Genomic DNA, 15,728 nt, shown 5'->3' on the forward strand with positions numbered 1-15,728 from the left:
CAATACTATTGACAAAGTATTATAAGCACACTGGAAGCATTGTGTTTAGCATTTACATGGCAGCTGGGGCACATTTGAGATAAATTATGATATTTGAAAATATGTTCGAGGTAAATATCCTGGCGTGTCGATTCCTGCTGGCTCTTCTCTTTCAACCTCCAGGTTATGTGCTTAAAGGTTAAACATTTCTTTCACTTACATACAGAAACGTGAAATGAACCGCAGACCTGAAGCCATTTGCCGGATGGTTTGGGAATCAGGGCTGTGCTGTGGCTTTGCATACAATCAAATAAGCATAACTTTATGAAGCAAATTTATTAGAATACAAATGTATTGAAGATCCATGATTGCAGTCTTGATACAGATATCAATTCTCCCAAATATATACTCAGTCTAAATATACATTGTTTTTGTTCATTTATACTTGCCTATTCTTGCTGCAGCATTACATGCACAGACACCAACACTGGTATTTTGAGTAACTTAATCCTTATCCAGCACAGAATCATAGTGGTACATTAAGCAAGATATTTTTACGCACCCTGTGTGAATCATGCAGGAGTTTAATCTTTTTCTACAGGAGACGCATGCTGTAGTTTAGATGGGAGATGTCTACTACCTGCACAGCTGCTGTACCTGTTTGAGAAATCAGAGGAAACGGATTTAAGCTAATTGGCAAAAGAACCAGAGGGGAGATGAGATTTTTTTTAAAAAATGCAGAGAATTGTTAAAAACTGCCAGAAAAGGTGATGGAAGCAGATTTTTATCGTAGCTTTCAAAAGCGAATCAGATAGGTACTTGAAAAGGGAAATTTTGCAGGACTATAGGGGTAAGAGCGGGGGAGTCGGACTGGTTGGTAGCTCTTTCAAAGAGTCAACACAAAGCCTGATGACCCGAATGGCCTCCTTTTGTGCTTTAAGATTCTATGATTGTCTGATAAGAAATGAGAACTGGGTCTTCAAGTATTCTGAAGTGTTTTGATAGACATAGAACTGATTACATTTTTAGTAAATAGAGCAATGAGACATGTACAAACCATACAATATGAGACATAAGCGAATTGTCGGCTTCTTGGTGTGAACTGCAACTGATGCCAGGCTAGATAGTTAGCCCAGATATTTAGTCTGCAAAACCTAATCTGCTTCCAGAGGAAATGCAGAAGTGTAGAAAAATACAGATTTTTTTTTGGAAGATAGCACAGTAAAGGATTATCCATGTACTCCACCGTACAACAACTTGTATTTATTTAGCACCCTTCACATGGATAGCATCTCTGAGTGCTTAACAGCAATATGGTTTGACCCCAAGCTGTAGAAAGAAGTGAAGAGAAAAGTGATTTAAAGACGGGGCAAGACGGAGAACATGTTGAGCCTAAAAAGTGTAATTAACAAGGACAAAAAACTGGAAACAATATATAATTGATAATACAGAATGTAAAACTACTCTCTGTACTAAAGCAGCCAGTATATGGGCAGGTGTTAAATTCTAAATTGCGCTCAATCTGAGGATTCACTGGGTCATGAAAGTTGTATTTCATTTCTGTGATGCAACTCCAAAGGTTGGTATTGTTCCAACTCACATTTCCAACTTGACATGTATGGCTGACAGGTCTATACACTGGAATTTATTATTGCTCCGAGTCCTGGAACATTTCTAAGAGCAAGGGCCATAAAAATGGGTTACAAGTTGGATTTTAGTACCACCTGATGATTTTTCTTTCCGTGATTTTTCAAAAAAAAGAGACCAAAATGTGGCCTGTAATACGATTGATTCATCGGGACTTGAGCCAGTGTCTCCTGTCAACGTGGCGGACTCTCAAAGCCTTAAAAACCTGCCAGGAGATGCGGCTGCTATTCAATGATTCCCCTAACTACTGTTTTATAACAGGGGTTCCACTGCATTTATTGGGTAAATGGACAAAACCGTAATATTTATAATAATAATCCTTGCATTTGATATAGTGCTTTTCACGTCTTCTCGACATCTCAAAGCGCTTCACAGAATACACTGTAAAGTGAATTGACTGTATATTTGTGGGCAAAACGCGGCAGCCAATTGCGCACAGCAGCGTCCCACAAACAGTCGTGGATTGAAAATAGCCAATTTATTATTGTTTTGGAGGGAGTATTATTTTAACTCCAGATTTGAATTTGGGATGATCCAGTTAGTAATGTAGTGTAGCATTGTTGGGAATTAATACACATCATAGAATGGCTGGAGTATGCTGGGATTCTGATCTCCTGCCTTGTTGCTGTGGAGGCTGCTGATGACAGGTCAACCAACCCTCTCTAGAAGGAGTTTTTCCCGAAACTTCCAACACATTTCGTAGTAGAACGAGAGGGAATCGAGGCAACCTGGAATTAGGAACTCCATTATCTTCTCCAGCACATGAGAACTTCAGCTGAAATATAACTTGACACAATTAGGTGCAACTGACACAAATTGCTTTTGCTAATACTGTACATCAGAGTCTAAAAGGTTTATTCACCTAGGTAGGAAAAAATAGAAAAACCGATTATTTTCTAGAGGGGGAGAGATAAATAGTGTCAGTGTTCAGGGGGATTTGGGTGTCCTTGTATACCAGTTTCAAAAAGTTAGTTTGCGGGTACAGCAGCAACTAAAAAGGCGAACGGTACGTGAGTGTTCATTGCAAAAAGTTTAGAGTACAAGAGTAGGGAAAAGTCTTGCTGCAACTGTATAGGGCCTTGGTGAGACCGGACTAGAGTATTGTGTGCAGTTTTGGTCTCATTTTAAAAAAGGACATACTTGTCCTAGAGGGCGTGCAGCGTAGATTCACTCGGTTAGTTCCTCGGATGAGGGGTCTGACCTATGAGGATAGGCTGAATAAACTGGGGCTGTATTCTCTAGAGTGCAGAAGAATTAGGAAACATAAGATTCTTAAAGGGCTGATAAAATAGACACAGAGGGACTGTTTTCCCTGGTAGGAGAATCTATAACCAGGGTTCACAGTCTTAAAATTTAGGGTCAGCCTTTTAGAACCGAGTTGAGGAAACATCTCTTCACTCAGAGGGTAGTGAATTTATGGAATTCACTACCCCGGAAGGCTGTAGATGCTCAGTCCTTGAACATCTTCAAGGACTGATAGATTTTTTTTAAAAATAGAGGGATTAGGGGATATGGGGATAGGGCAGGTAATTAGAGTTGGGTCTGAAGATCAGCCAGGATCTTATTGAATGGCGGGGCACAGGCTCGAGGGTCTGAATGGCCTACTCCTGCTCCTAATTCTTATGTTCTTATGAATGGGTAAATCTTGCACATAGCTTGTGGATTTCTCTCTGGAAGTCTGTAGACTCAATATCCGGATTGTGGTCTCAGCCACCACAGCGATAAGCGTCTGAGAGTTTGCAAAAGGATTTGTAAATAGCAACTCTGGAACAATGCTCCATGTTAAAATTCATTATCTCCTGAAGTAGGCTGTTGACATTTTTCCTTATCCCTTGCTGAGGCAAGGAACCATTTGTTGTGGATTGCAGTGTACGCCCCCAACGAGGGACTCAATTACCTTCTCCAGCACAGTCAGGGGAGCCCAAGTGTACAACGAGGATTTTGCAAGATTGTGCACGTGTTGGAAGTTGAATATACAAGACACCAAAAGAATAAACCTATGCATTGAAACTGTTTGACATTCCAAAAGTTCTCTCAGTAATGGAATTTAACTCAGTAAAGTTCTCTCAGTCTTATGTTGGCCGGGATTTGAAGCTGGTGGAATATTCTCATGAGACAAGGTCGGAAGTCAATAATCAACCTCATGACTGGGTATTCTGTTTGAATTCAGCAACACAATTGACTGAAGTTGATGATGATAATATGCTTGCATTTGACAAAGCGCATTATCACATCACAGAGACATCTATAGTGCTTCACAGAATATATTGTTAAGTGGATTGACTTTTGTGGGGAAAACGTGGCAGCCATGCTGATAGTAATAATAATAATAAAGCCATTTTGGGGCCTGGGTATTGCTCAGACCTGGGTATTGCAAATTGAGAAAATGTTTCAACAAGGCCACTTGTTCTTCTGGGTCAATGCTAACGGATACAGACTGAGTTCTTCAGTTATCCCAGTTATCAGACATGTGCGCACAACTGTAGATAGGAATTTTGATGGTAAAGTTGGTGTCAGAGAAAGAACATTCAAAATCAAGAATATAAACGTGGCACATCTCGGTCAGTACTTCTCTGATAATACCAGTCCATTCACCCCTAGTGTAGACCATCTTCAAATTACACGGCATTGCCTTCTCTTGATCCTTTTCCTTTCATCTCCTTTTCACTCTCCTCATTACTGCAGAGATTCTCCCTCACTGGGAGATTGTGCAGAAGGTATTCAATTATTCCAACAGCAGTAATGATGTCTCTTTTGAATTGCTTGTATACCAGAGATTTGGCAGACTTGGTAATGTGATTAAGATCTGCTCTGTGATAATTGGGTGCTTCTGGTTCATAGGCTATCATCATCAGAAAATGCAAGTGAATAAAATAGTAATTAAACCCCCAGTACCACTGGAAAGCTTGCTGGGCAGTGCTCTCAATGGCAAGCTTTCTGGTTTCAGCTGGTTAGACTCCAGCAATTACCCCAACGCACGCTCTGGGATCCCCAAGCCCTAGCTTTAGCCAACCGATCCCTAATACTTTCCAGAATTAGCTAAGGAGGATATGTCCCTCCAGGGAGAGAGTGAGCATTCCATTCCAACAAATATCTCTGGAATTTCCATGTATAGGTGGGATGCATGGAATTCTCAGTTTGGTTAGGATACCCTTGAACACGGTGATGGGTTTTCGCACGAGTCAGAGTTTTACAGGAATTTAACCATCGTCGATTAAAGGTCAATCTGTATCCAAGTTGTCACTCAATTCAAAGCGAAACATAGTTTAGGCCTGGAAACTGGACGGAAATAATGTTAAAGAGTTAAAAGCAAAGAATAGTTTCTCCGAGGAAGGTTCAGCTGAAGTTGCAGCTATTTGTCAGATTCTGACCTAGAAAGATCAAGAGGTTGGCTTTGCTTCAATACAGATATATTTTCTATTTTCAAGACTCCAACACAGATGTCTATGGTTGTTTTATTTAAAATCTGGCTTTGCAGGCAGTGAAATACAAACACAACCTTCAGCGGAAACCAGTTTTACCCTTTGTCTAGCCTTTATTATAATAAGTTCAAGAGCAACATCTCCTGTAGTTTTAAACTTGCCTACAGCACACACTCTCATCCCACTTTACAGTAAATCCCGTGAAGCACTTTGAGATGTCCTCCTGCCGTGAAAGGCACTCTATCAAATGCAAGGATTATTATTATAAACTGTTATAAAATTATGAAGTGAAATATTTATAAAATGACTAACAGATGTAATAGCATCCATGAATCACAGAATGAGTCAGTCCTACGTTTAAATTTAAAATGATGGTGTGTTTTTGTAATAACGTGTCGTGCGCAGCTTTGATTCGCAACATCGGTCCTCAGGAGAAAGACGAATGACGAGATAAGAGCTCCAATGTTGCTTAGAAATTCAGGTCAGAGAAGTCGTGTACAATAGAGGTCATTGTGCAAAAGATCGTAGTAAATCCTGAAGCTTTGCAAGACAAACCAGCAGTTCGACAGATGCGTTTTATTTTAGCCCCAAAGCACGTTTTTTCCAAAAAAAGGTTCATTGTGGTGTTGCGTTACTGGTGCATTGTGGATTCACCGTCAATGTTGCTGCATTATTATAATAAGAATAATCTTTGCATTTGATACAACGCCTTATCAGACCTCCGCAACGTCTCCAAGAGATTCACAGAATGTGCTGTAAAATAAATTGACTGTATTTTGTGTGTTCTTGCGTAAGCAGTACAAGCGTAAATTTGCTGCTTTTAAGTTTCTCCCTTTCTTCTTTGATTTAATACCGAGTTAAACCATGTTTTTCACCCCAGTTGTAGGATAAACAAAAGACTGCAAAAAAAAAAAAAAAAAAAAAAATCTTTCCACCCTGGATTTTGATGGTTTTGATGTTACCTTCTCAGAATAAGAGCTGAAATCTCTCAATTCAGCTTGAGGTCAGTGGGCCTTCTCCCACAGGGCTCAGTAAATCTAATAATGACTGAGTTATTGAGCTAGCTATTTGTATCAAAAGAGAAGTATGGATTAAAGAAGGTGTTTTGGCTCATATATCTCATTCTGTCGAAATACCCACATGATAGTGTTCCCGTTGTCAGTCCGGCCTGTATTTATGTTCACTCGAGTTCTACACTAGAAAATGTTTGACAGAAGTTGAGGGAAGACTATCATAACAATGCAACTTGAGTAAAACCACAAGACCATCTTGAAAATGTGCCAATTGGCTGCTTGAACCAGAGGACCACCGCAGAGATTAGATCCACGCATCCCAATAGATTGTCCAGAGAGATCAGATGCATGTAACTTTGAAGAAGAAAAGGTTGGCTTGTTGGTACAACTCATTCATGTAGAAAAGCTTTGCACTACAGAGAGGAAGGAAATGGATTATTCTGAGCAATGCGTTCCTGATATCTGCTGAGCTGAGTGAGATACTGTGCCAAACAGAATAACATTCCTGAGAGAAGGTTTGAAGCTCACTGGACAAGTCGATCTACTATTATTTTTGAACTATTTTAAGAAATATAAATATAGGCCATAACATTTGAATAAAAATATTATCGGAACCTTTAACCTCTCTGCCAATTTCTCTTTCCTTTCCAAAACCATTGTATTTTTTTTATAACATGCTGTGCGCAATTGGCTGCCCCGTTTCGCCCACGAAATGCATAATTAAGCCACTTGACAATATATTCTGTGCTGTATCGAATGCAAGGATTATTATTACTATTTGCTGAATAATGTTAGCTTCATCTAGACCAGAATATGTGCATTTCCACAAAAATATGTAGCTGTTTTTATTATCGCATACAACAGAGTTTAGGAATAAACAGAACTCAAGTCGTCAATCCAGATGCTTTGCTTCTGATGTTACAAAATCTGTTTGAAGAGATTGGTTCAGAGTGCTGCATGTTATTAGTTGGCTAGAAAGTATATGGAAAACATGATTTCAGTTTTAAGGTGCAAGTATGCAATAGACTCAGTGAGGACTCATCAAAAACAGATGATGCATCGGAATCTTGATACAGTTAAAATCCAAGCGTAACTGCTTTTTTGTTCTAACTCTCAAAGATTCATGTGATTAAACCATTTCAAATGGGGGTGAAGAAATCCTACCTTATGTTGAGTTCTTTTTATGTGCCTTCTTTTGAACTTTAATTCAAAACCAATTTAAAAGCCCTCCTCTTCCTCCTCCCATATCATGTAGCGCCATCCCATTCCCTGTGTGTTTAACACCCAGTGAGCACTTGAGCGCCCAGTGAGGAAGTGAGCACTTGATAAGGCCTGATGATAATCCCTCAAGAAAAAAAACAATAATAAAATTGGTCACTTCAATCCACAACTGTTTGTGGGACGCTGCTGTGCACAATTGGCTGCCGCATTTCGCCCGCAAATATAGTCAATTGACTTTACAGTCTATTCTGTGAAGCGCTTTGAGATGTTTAGAAGACGTGAAAAACGCTATATCAAATGCAAAGATTGTTATTACTATCACTCTGATGAATTCTCGCAATAGCCTGCCAGGAGACTGCTGGCATGAAGGCTATCTTAAAATAAATTTGGAAGTCCAGTGGATCTGCTGTAGATCATCCACCAGTAACTGGAGTTTGCTTGACCATTATATTTTGTACTAAGTCTTTATGCATGTTTTTCATTATACCTCTTGCAACTACAAGGAATATAGCCTACAACTATACTCTTGGATTCGGTGCTTTCCTTTATCTTACAACAAAGGGAGTCGTGGCAGAGTAATGGAGAAAAGGCAGGTCTGATTTTGCTTTCAAAGCGCCAGCAGACATTCTGCCTTGGTGCTGTGAAGTTCTATGATTTCGTGGGAACAGAAACTACCAGTGGGCAAAGGATTTCTGCATTATTAACCCAAAAAAACATTAAAAAATTTAATTTAGATTTGCAATATGGAAATAACAATAGTGGGAAAAGGCCAGGAGGAAGAAGGCACTTGATAATCAGGAACATCTATTATTATCACCTAACATTGTTTTGACAGCAGACTTTTCAAAAATAAACATCTTGTTTTTNCTTCTGCACCCAACACGCCTCCCAATGCCATCATGTTGCTCTTACAAAGATATCAAAGTTTTGCGTGTGAACATCCTATATTCCCTGATCCGGGAAGTGAACAGCCAAAAATGTGAAAGGTGCCTAAGGCATGAATCTGACTATAGTATTTGCCGTTGCTGGAGCCACGGTGATTAAAAACAGCATTAATGTTGCTTCCGAACTGGTGCCACAACTTATCTTTTGTTAAGCATGGTCCATCCATTGAGAAAGGATAGTAGCATTTAACCTGTGAAACTAGGTATCTAGGAAGCTGATAATATTTTACATTCCAATTATTATTTAGGGCTGATAGTACAACACAGAAGATGGTGATCAGGCTTATCGTGTCTATGCTGGCTGTTTTAAAGAGCAAGATAGATCGCTATAGACTGCTTTTTGTTTTCAGTTCTTGTATCTGAAATAAGCAGCTGAGAGTTCAGTTATGATGGACACTGAATGTGTGCAGCAATTCTTTCTGAGAGAATATCAGTTTGCGGGCATTTAAGTTTGTCACGTGCATGTGAGCTTCATCAATGTGTTTAGGGTACAAATGGATAAGAATGATTTCGTTTTGTTTCTATTGCACACGTATAACATCCTGATGTAATCAAAATAATGCGACTTACAAGTCGAGGCTGACGCTTCAATACAGTGCTGAGGCGTGAGGCTTTGTCGGAGGTGCCGTCCTTCGGATGAGACATTAAATTGAGGTCCTGTCTGTCTGTTCAGGTGAATATTAAAGAATCCGTGGTATTATTTGAGAAGAAATTTGGGGTTGGTTCTGTGACTTGTGGAGTCCTTGGGTAGATCATCCAGAACTCTGTAGACCGTGTCCTCTCTCGCACTAGGCTCTGTAACCCTATCACCCCCATCCTCGCCCAACTCCCATTGGCTTCCCATCACACAGAGGATACAGTTCAAGATCCTGGTCCTCACCTTCTAAACCCTCCATGGCCTTGCTCCCCCTTACCTCTGCGACCTCCTAACCCCGTACCACCCTGCTCACTCCCTCCACTCGACGGGCTCCAGCCTGCTTCACGTCCCCCGCCTCGCTCGCCTCACTATCAGCGGGCGGGCCTTCCGCCACTCTGCATCCACCCTCTGGAACTCCATCCTGCAGTCCCTCCGTCTCAAGACCCATCTCAAGACTCTCCTCTTCGACCGTGCTTTCGATCTCCCTGCTTCCCCTCCCTCAGCTCAGGTCTGTAACTGTCTGTCCAGCGCCTTGGGACGTCCTCCCGACGTGAAAGGCGCTATACAAATGTAATTTTGTTCTTGTTGGGTAGTGACTTTGAGAATGTACATTTATGGTAAAAGTTTCTTATGTTGCATCCGTGCTCCAGTGCACACGGCAATTTCGCAGTTGTCCGGAAATGTGTCAGCATTTGTTTCTAAAGCTTCGTTCATTTATATTACTGTGTACAGTGGTTAGTTTTATTAGGAGGAAGTGTTTACTGAGAAGACGCTTGTGCAAATCAGCAGTCAGCCAGTTCCAGTCTGTTTTTCAGGGAGGCTATTCAAGTGATCATCCTTTCCACAAATATTTTCTTGAACAAACCTACAACCTGGCACGTCCTCCCGATGTGAAAGGGGATGTACAAATGTCATTTTGTACAGTAACCTCAACAATGAATCAAAAGGGCCACAATAATTGTTGACATGACTCAGACACCTTTGCACCAATTGCTTACAACAGTCTTTTACTTGAATAGGCATATGTACTCTTTTACAAGTAGCTGAATAGAAATACAGAGATCAGAACACAATGAGTTTTCTTGTTCTAAAGGTAGTAATGCAGTCTCGAGTCTTAAATCAGCCAATGTGTAATCAGAGAGAGAGAGAATGGAAACATCTCTGGCTGTGTATTTGTTTGCTGTATGTAGCATAAGAACAGAAGACAGGAACTAGAAAAGGTCATTTGGTCCATGAAGTACATTCCTTTCACAGACCATATACAGTTTGCTCTGTTGTGCACTTTCCCTGATCCATTCTAAGGAAATGTTCTGCACCATTTCTCCCTGTCCTCGAAGGTAAATCAATCAAAACTCCAGAAGTATCAATCTAAACCTTACATCCTGCATTATTCAGCCTCGACTAATCATTGCCAAAAGAAATTCATACCAGGTTTTTTCTTTGGTCAGCCGAATGTCTGACATGTGGAAATCCATCGCCATGCTTAAGAGTATCCAGACCAGACTGATGGAAATACTTTTCCCTTTTCTTTCTTTCCCACCCTTTTCTTTCAAAATGGAACTAGATAAATACCTAAAAGGAAGGTAACTAAAGGGGTACGGGGAAAGGTCAGGTAAGTGGGACTGAAAAGGTTGCCCTTAAAGGAGCTGCCCTTAAAGGACAGACACGATGAGCTGAATGACCTTCTGTGCTGTAAGTTTCTTTGGTTCTATGTTACCTTCATTACATCATGTTTTTTTTTTGTTCCTGTCTTCTCAGCATCAGTGTTCAAAAATGACATGCTACATGTTGCCTGGGATTCCAGGTAGAAGCCCATCAGTGTGGGTCAGGTTGGGATGTTGAGTTCATCTCATCCGATCACTTCTCTACGCCTGACCTAAATGTCAAGCAATAATGAATCCAAGTTTTTAAATATGTTTTTCTAATAATTTACATCAATCCAGATGTCAAACAACTGTTTCACATCAGTCTTTCTCTGTCATGGCCTTGTCTTTAGTTAGCAAAACAAATCCTGGATGTTTGTTCCTGGGGTCAGAAGCTTGGCCTCATCTCAGAGGTTGTTTGAATGTACGGTGAGGATCTGATACAATAGAAATGCCTTCACCCACAACTGATTAAGCACTCCAAGATGCCACCTGGCGTGAAGGGTGCTATATAAATGCACGTTGTTGTTAAGAAAGGTGTTTTATAATGACGATTCACTTTGTTTTAAGAGAAGGAATTCAACGGATGATGGAATTAATTCCAGAAAAGAGGATTTGTTAGTAGAGGGGGGTGGGGGGGAAGAGAAGGGTGGAGCAAGTAGCTTCACACTGGAATTGATTAGTGAGATATTTCTGTTCCAGTGCTTTCTAAAATGCTCTCTGATTTATTTTGCTGGCAAAAGCCCATTCTGGTCGATTTCAAATCAATACTGTTTATTTTGATTAATTGTACCTGAAGGTGTAAAGCTGTAGATCTAAACCCCACACTTGCTTCCCAACACCTACAAGGTCTCCTCCATTCAATCATTTTTTTTGTTGGTGATTCACTGGAGCCACGGTTCACCCATAAAATACACAGTCAATTAAATTTACAATATATATTCTGTGAAGCGCTTTGAGACGTCTCAACGGCATGATAAGGTGCTATATAAAATGTGAGTATTATTATGTTTACTTTCCCTCTCTAGCCATTGGTAATAGAACAATTGTAAGGGACACTTATAAAGGTTTGGGACTTTCTAAGGTCAAGCCACGCTTTTAAAGATGTTCCGTAACAATTCTTGTATTCGCAATTTATTGCAGTTTATTCACCAGTATTACCAATACCCACAATGTAGAAGTGAGTGCAGGCTGACAAAGGTGAAATGACGTTGTCCATTTGTGTGAAAGGCTGAGAAGTCGATCTGAATGTGAACATGACAGAGATGGACTTGTCACTGTGCTTCGTTTGCAGGTGCGAGGACATCCAGAGCCCGGGGTTAGGTGGTATAAGAATGGCCGCCAGTCTGTACCAAATGGTGAACGCCACACAATGGAGCAAAGCGCCCGTGGGACATTCAGCTTCGTCATTACAGCAGTGCAGGTGGAAGACGCTGGAAAATACACGTGTGAAGTTGCTAACGCCAGTGGGGTTCGGCAAGTAACTGTGGAGTTAAGTGTTCAAGGTAAGTGTCTAATAATTCGTACAGAATCAAATGCAGAACCAAACCGCTTTGCAATCAATGACCTTCAACACAGTACAATATGACCGCTGGACTCTCTCCATCACGACCTATACCCTTCCTTACATTTGTCTGGAGATTTTTAAAATATATTTGTTTTGCTCAGTACACTGCACATTTGTCTCTTTATTTTTCCCTCAAACTATATTAGCTGCAACAGCCGCAGGGACTTTCTCTTTGAAGTCCGTACTTTCGTTTTTAATAAGATTGTTGAACAAATGACTCTTAGCACAATGTTGGCATCATTTGCACCTTCCTTATAACCCCAACTGTGATGGCATTCCAGGCAAATACCTGAGCAGTTCACTTGTATTCCATGTTACTTATCCATTTCCTTTGCATAATATGGTTTCCCTTTCTATCTAGTTACTGTTAATGTTAGAGCAATAAAGCTTCCCTAATGCTTAAGTTAGCTTTATCATTTTGCCCACAAAATATCCAGTCAATTCACTTTACAGCATATTCTGTGAAGGCTTTGAGACGTCTAGAAGACGTGTTAAGGTGCTATATCAAATGCAAGTATTATTATACCACTAACAAAGCTTTAATGGAGTTCTGTAGTGTAATGGTTTGAGCACTTGCCTTCAGAAGACCCAGATTCGAATCCTGGGTAGGGTGAAACCTTAGGCAAGTTTCCTTACTCCACACGCCTCTGTTTTCCTAGCAGTTGTTGGACGATTGGCGGATCGCTTTTCTGGGGGTAATAATCCCTTCAAAAAAATAATAATTTGGTTACTCAATCCATGACTCTTTCCGGGACACTGCTGTGTGCAATTTGCTGCTGCATTTGACCCACAAAATAGCCAGTCAATTTACTTTACAGTATATTCTGTGAAGCGCTTTGAACGATGTGATAAGGTGTTATATCAAATGGAAGGATTATTATTATTATTAGTGTCATTGTGCACACGCTGAAAACGTGAACTGGTTAACCCCAAGAGACCACAGTTTTTTGCCGAATAATCAACAGTTAAATGTTTACTTTGTAAAACAAAACACATTTGTTAGTGTTAGAACTTAAGCATCTGCTAACGGGATCACATTGATGTGTTCAGTGGTCCCCTTCTACGTGACTATTAAGGCATATTTGGCTATTGCTTCGTGTCTGGCTTGTATCTCATTGATCATATCTATTTAAGTTACAACAAGACCAAGTAGCTTGTAACCTGTTGGTCTTCACAATCAAAGGATGGAGAGGCTCCAAAAATACTGACCTTCTGGTTCTGCTTTAGTTCACAAATTCTACTAAATAAATTGGGTGTGATATGATCAAAGTCCATCTTGGGGCACAATGGCAAGGAGATCCACATGGTGTGCAGTTCACAAAGATTGAATCAGATTGTTTCATTGAAGGTCTAAGTATATTGCCTTGGATGTTTGATCATTATTATACCATATGTGCAGGACTGCATCCAGCGGACGGCAAGTCAAACCTGGCGGTTAGACTTGAATCTTATCACAAAAGTTTCAAACCAAGCAATTCATTCCAGTGACCTGGACAACTTTTGCTATATTAATGTTGATAATACCATATTCATATTTGGTGTACTATATTTGGCAGCAGTAACTCATTGGTAAATGGAAGTGTTCACACTGACGCATGGAAATGCAGGAATTAAGTTCTTTAGTTGACCGAATGAGTTGCGATTTGAAAATCCAGGTAGTCAATATGGCCTGGATTAGTAAATGTTTAACGCACTTTAAAAAAAATTGCGCTTTTGATGAGAAATGCCTTTGACGAGGTCAAAAGTCAGCGAATCTTACTATACGTGAGCAACTCACCTTCTCGTGCGACCTGGAGTGGTGTTTCATATGGTTGAGTTGTGGTAACCATTGTCCTACTTTGGTACAATGACTGAAATAGGCCTTAGGACATCTTGTAATCCTGATGTTGTCCCAAGTGTTATCACATTTGAGCTCTTGTTTACCACTTTTGTTTAAATTACTGGCTCGGTACTGTGTTACGATTGGTACAGTAATCTCTAGTCTATAGTGTAAATCGGACAAATTCCCAGTGTGGTGGGCTCGGGGTCAATTACTGCAGTACGTTGCGATGTAAACATGGCAAAAGAAGCATTGAAAACACCTCGTAGTGTGTGGTGGGACACCGCCTGCTGGGCACTGCTGGGTAAGAGGAGCCGTGTTACATCCAAATCTACGCGTCTTGCTTCAGGGGGAGAGTGACATGGATTGCTGATAAAGCATCAGTATTCAGAAACTGCCACGGCACTTTTATTCAGTGATATATTCTTATTGCTGCCCCCCACCCCCAGGCATTTAATTACTGAGACACAAAATTTGACCTGATCCTAACCCATGACATAATGTTGTTTTTATTTATTAAAAAAAAATACAAAGGATTGTGGAAACCGCTTACGTTTCATTTGGATTTTTAAGGAAACTGAGAGGAAATCCAGATTGAAATTGATTTGGAAGAATTTTTCTACAATTTGTAATTTTACACTTTAGACAAAATGGGCTTATAGGCTAAAATGAGATGGAATATTGATCGCTTTTATACTCTCTCTCCCCCCACCAATTGGCTGCCGTGTTTTGCCCACAAAATATACAGTCAATTCGCTTTACAGTATATTCTGTGAAGCGCTTTGAGACATCTTGAAGACGTGATCAGGCGCTGTATCAAATGCAAGGATTATTATTATTCAGCTTTGTGGTGCCCTCTGGTGGTTTGGTAACACAATTAGTTCAATTATTTCCTAAAATCCCCCCCAAAAATGACATCCTGAAATCCTGATTCTTGATTAAAGCTTCCCTCGCATTGTGGCTTTGGCAGTGTTTTGATGAGTTAGCAAGTTATTGAATTAATTTCTCCGTTTAAAAAAAAAAAAAATCAGGTGATTCACTGCCAGAAATCTACTTACTGCAGAAACACTGGGGTCTGATGGGGTCGTTGAAATCATCCGACTGAGAGAAATGCTTATCTTGTGTTTGCTTCTCAAATTTAGCTTTGCATATTTCTTTTATTTAATTACAGGAGACGGTGTGAAGAAATATGGGTTGTCAAGCAATTCCAAAACATCCGGGTAAGTGTCTTACTTAAACGAGCAAATCAGCAGATTGAGAGAAGACTCAGGTCCTGCTCTGTTGCTTCTGTTTATTAATAATAATAATCCTTGCACTTGACATAGAGCCTTATCACGTCATTGAGACGTCCCAAAGTGCTTCACCGAATATATTGTAAAATAGATTGACTGTGTATTTTGTGGGCGAAACACAACAGCCAATTATTATTTACAATCGCAATTAGAATCAAAATTAGAAGTCAAAACCCCTATTGCATTGACCTGGGATCAGACAATCCATGTCAGTTGGAAGGACTTGAATTTTATGGAAACTAAACTCTAGATTGAAGACTCGATCCCCAAATTATCTTTACTCATCAATCCTAATGCACTAATAGGCACTTAACTACTAATTGCTTCAACATAGCATTGTCTCCTCTCAACCGGCCTCAATTCAAATCAGTGCCTATGACTTCTGTTGACCCATCCCATCCATCTACCAGGCTCTCCTGTCCTGGAATCCGATTTTAACCAAATCTTTCAGATTTTCGACAGTTCCTTCTGCTTTCCCCCACAAAATATACAGTCAATGCACTTTACAGTATATTCTGTGAAGCGCTTTGAGATGTCGTGAAGC

At 40.2% G+C, this 15,728-nt stretch overlaps 1 protein-coding gene across 1 annotated transcript in view; it reads left to right on the top strand.

The window, feature by feature from the left end:
* LOC103176418 (myosin light chain kinase, smooth muscle) overlaps positions 1–15,728 on the top strand; it is a 78,027-nt gene that overhangs the window by 9,039 nt on the left and 53,260 nt on the right. Inside the window, exons 3-4 of the mRNA XM_007889937.2 lie at positions 11,801–12,011; positions 15,064–15,112. Coding sequence (XP_007888128.2) covers positions 11,801–12,011; positions 15,064–15,112 — 260 coding nt within the window. The remainder of the gene's footprint in view (positions 1–11,800; positions 12,012–15,063; positions 15,113–15,728) is intronic.

This window comes from Callorhinchus milii, unplaced genomic scaffold (assembly GCF_018977255.1).
Source record: "Callorhinchus milii isolate IMCB2004 unplaced genomic scaffold, IMCB_Cmil_1.0 Scaffold6, whole genome shotgun sequence".
Classification (NCBI taxonomy): domain Eukaryota; kingdom Metazoa; phylum Chordata; class Chondrichthyes; order Chimaeriformes; family Callorhinchidae; genus Callorhinchus; species Callorhinchus milii.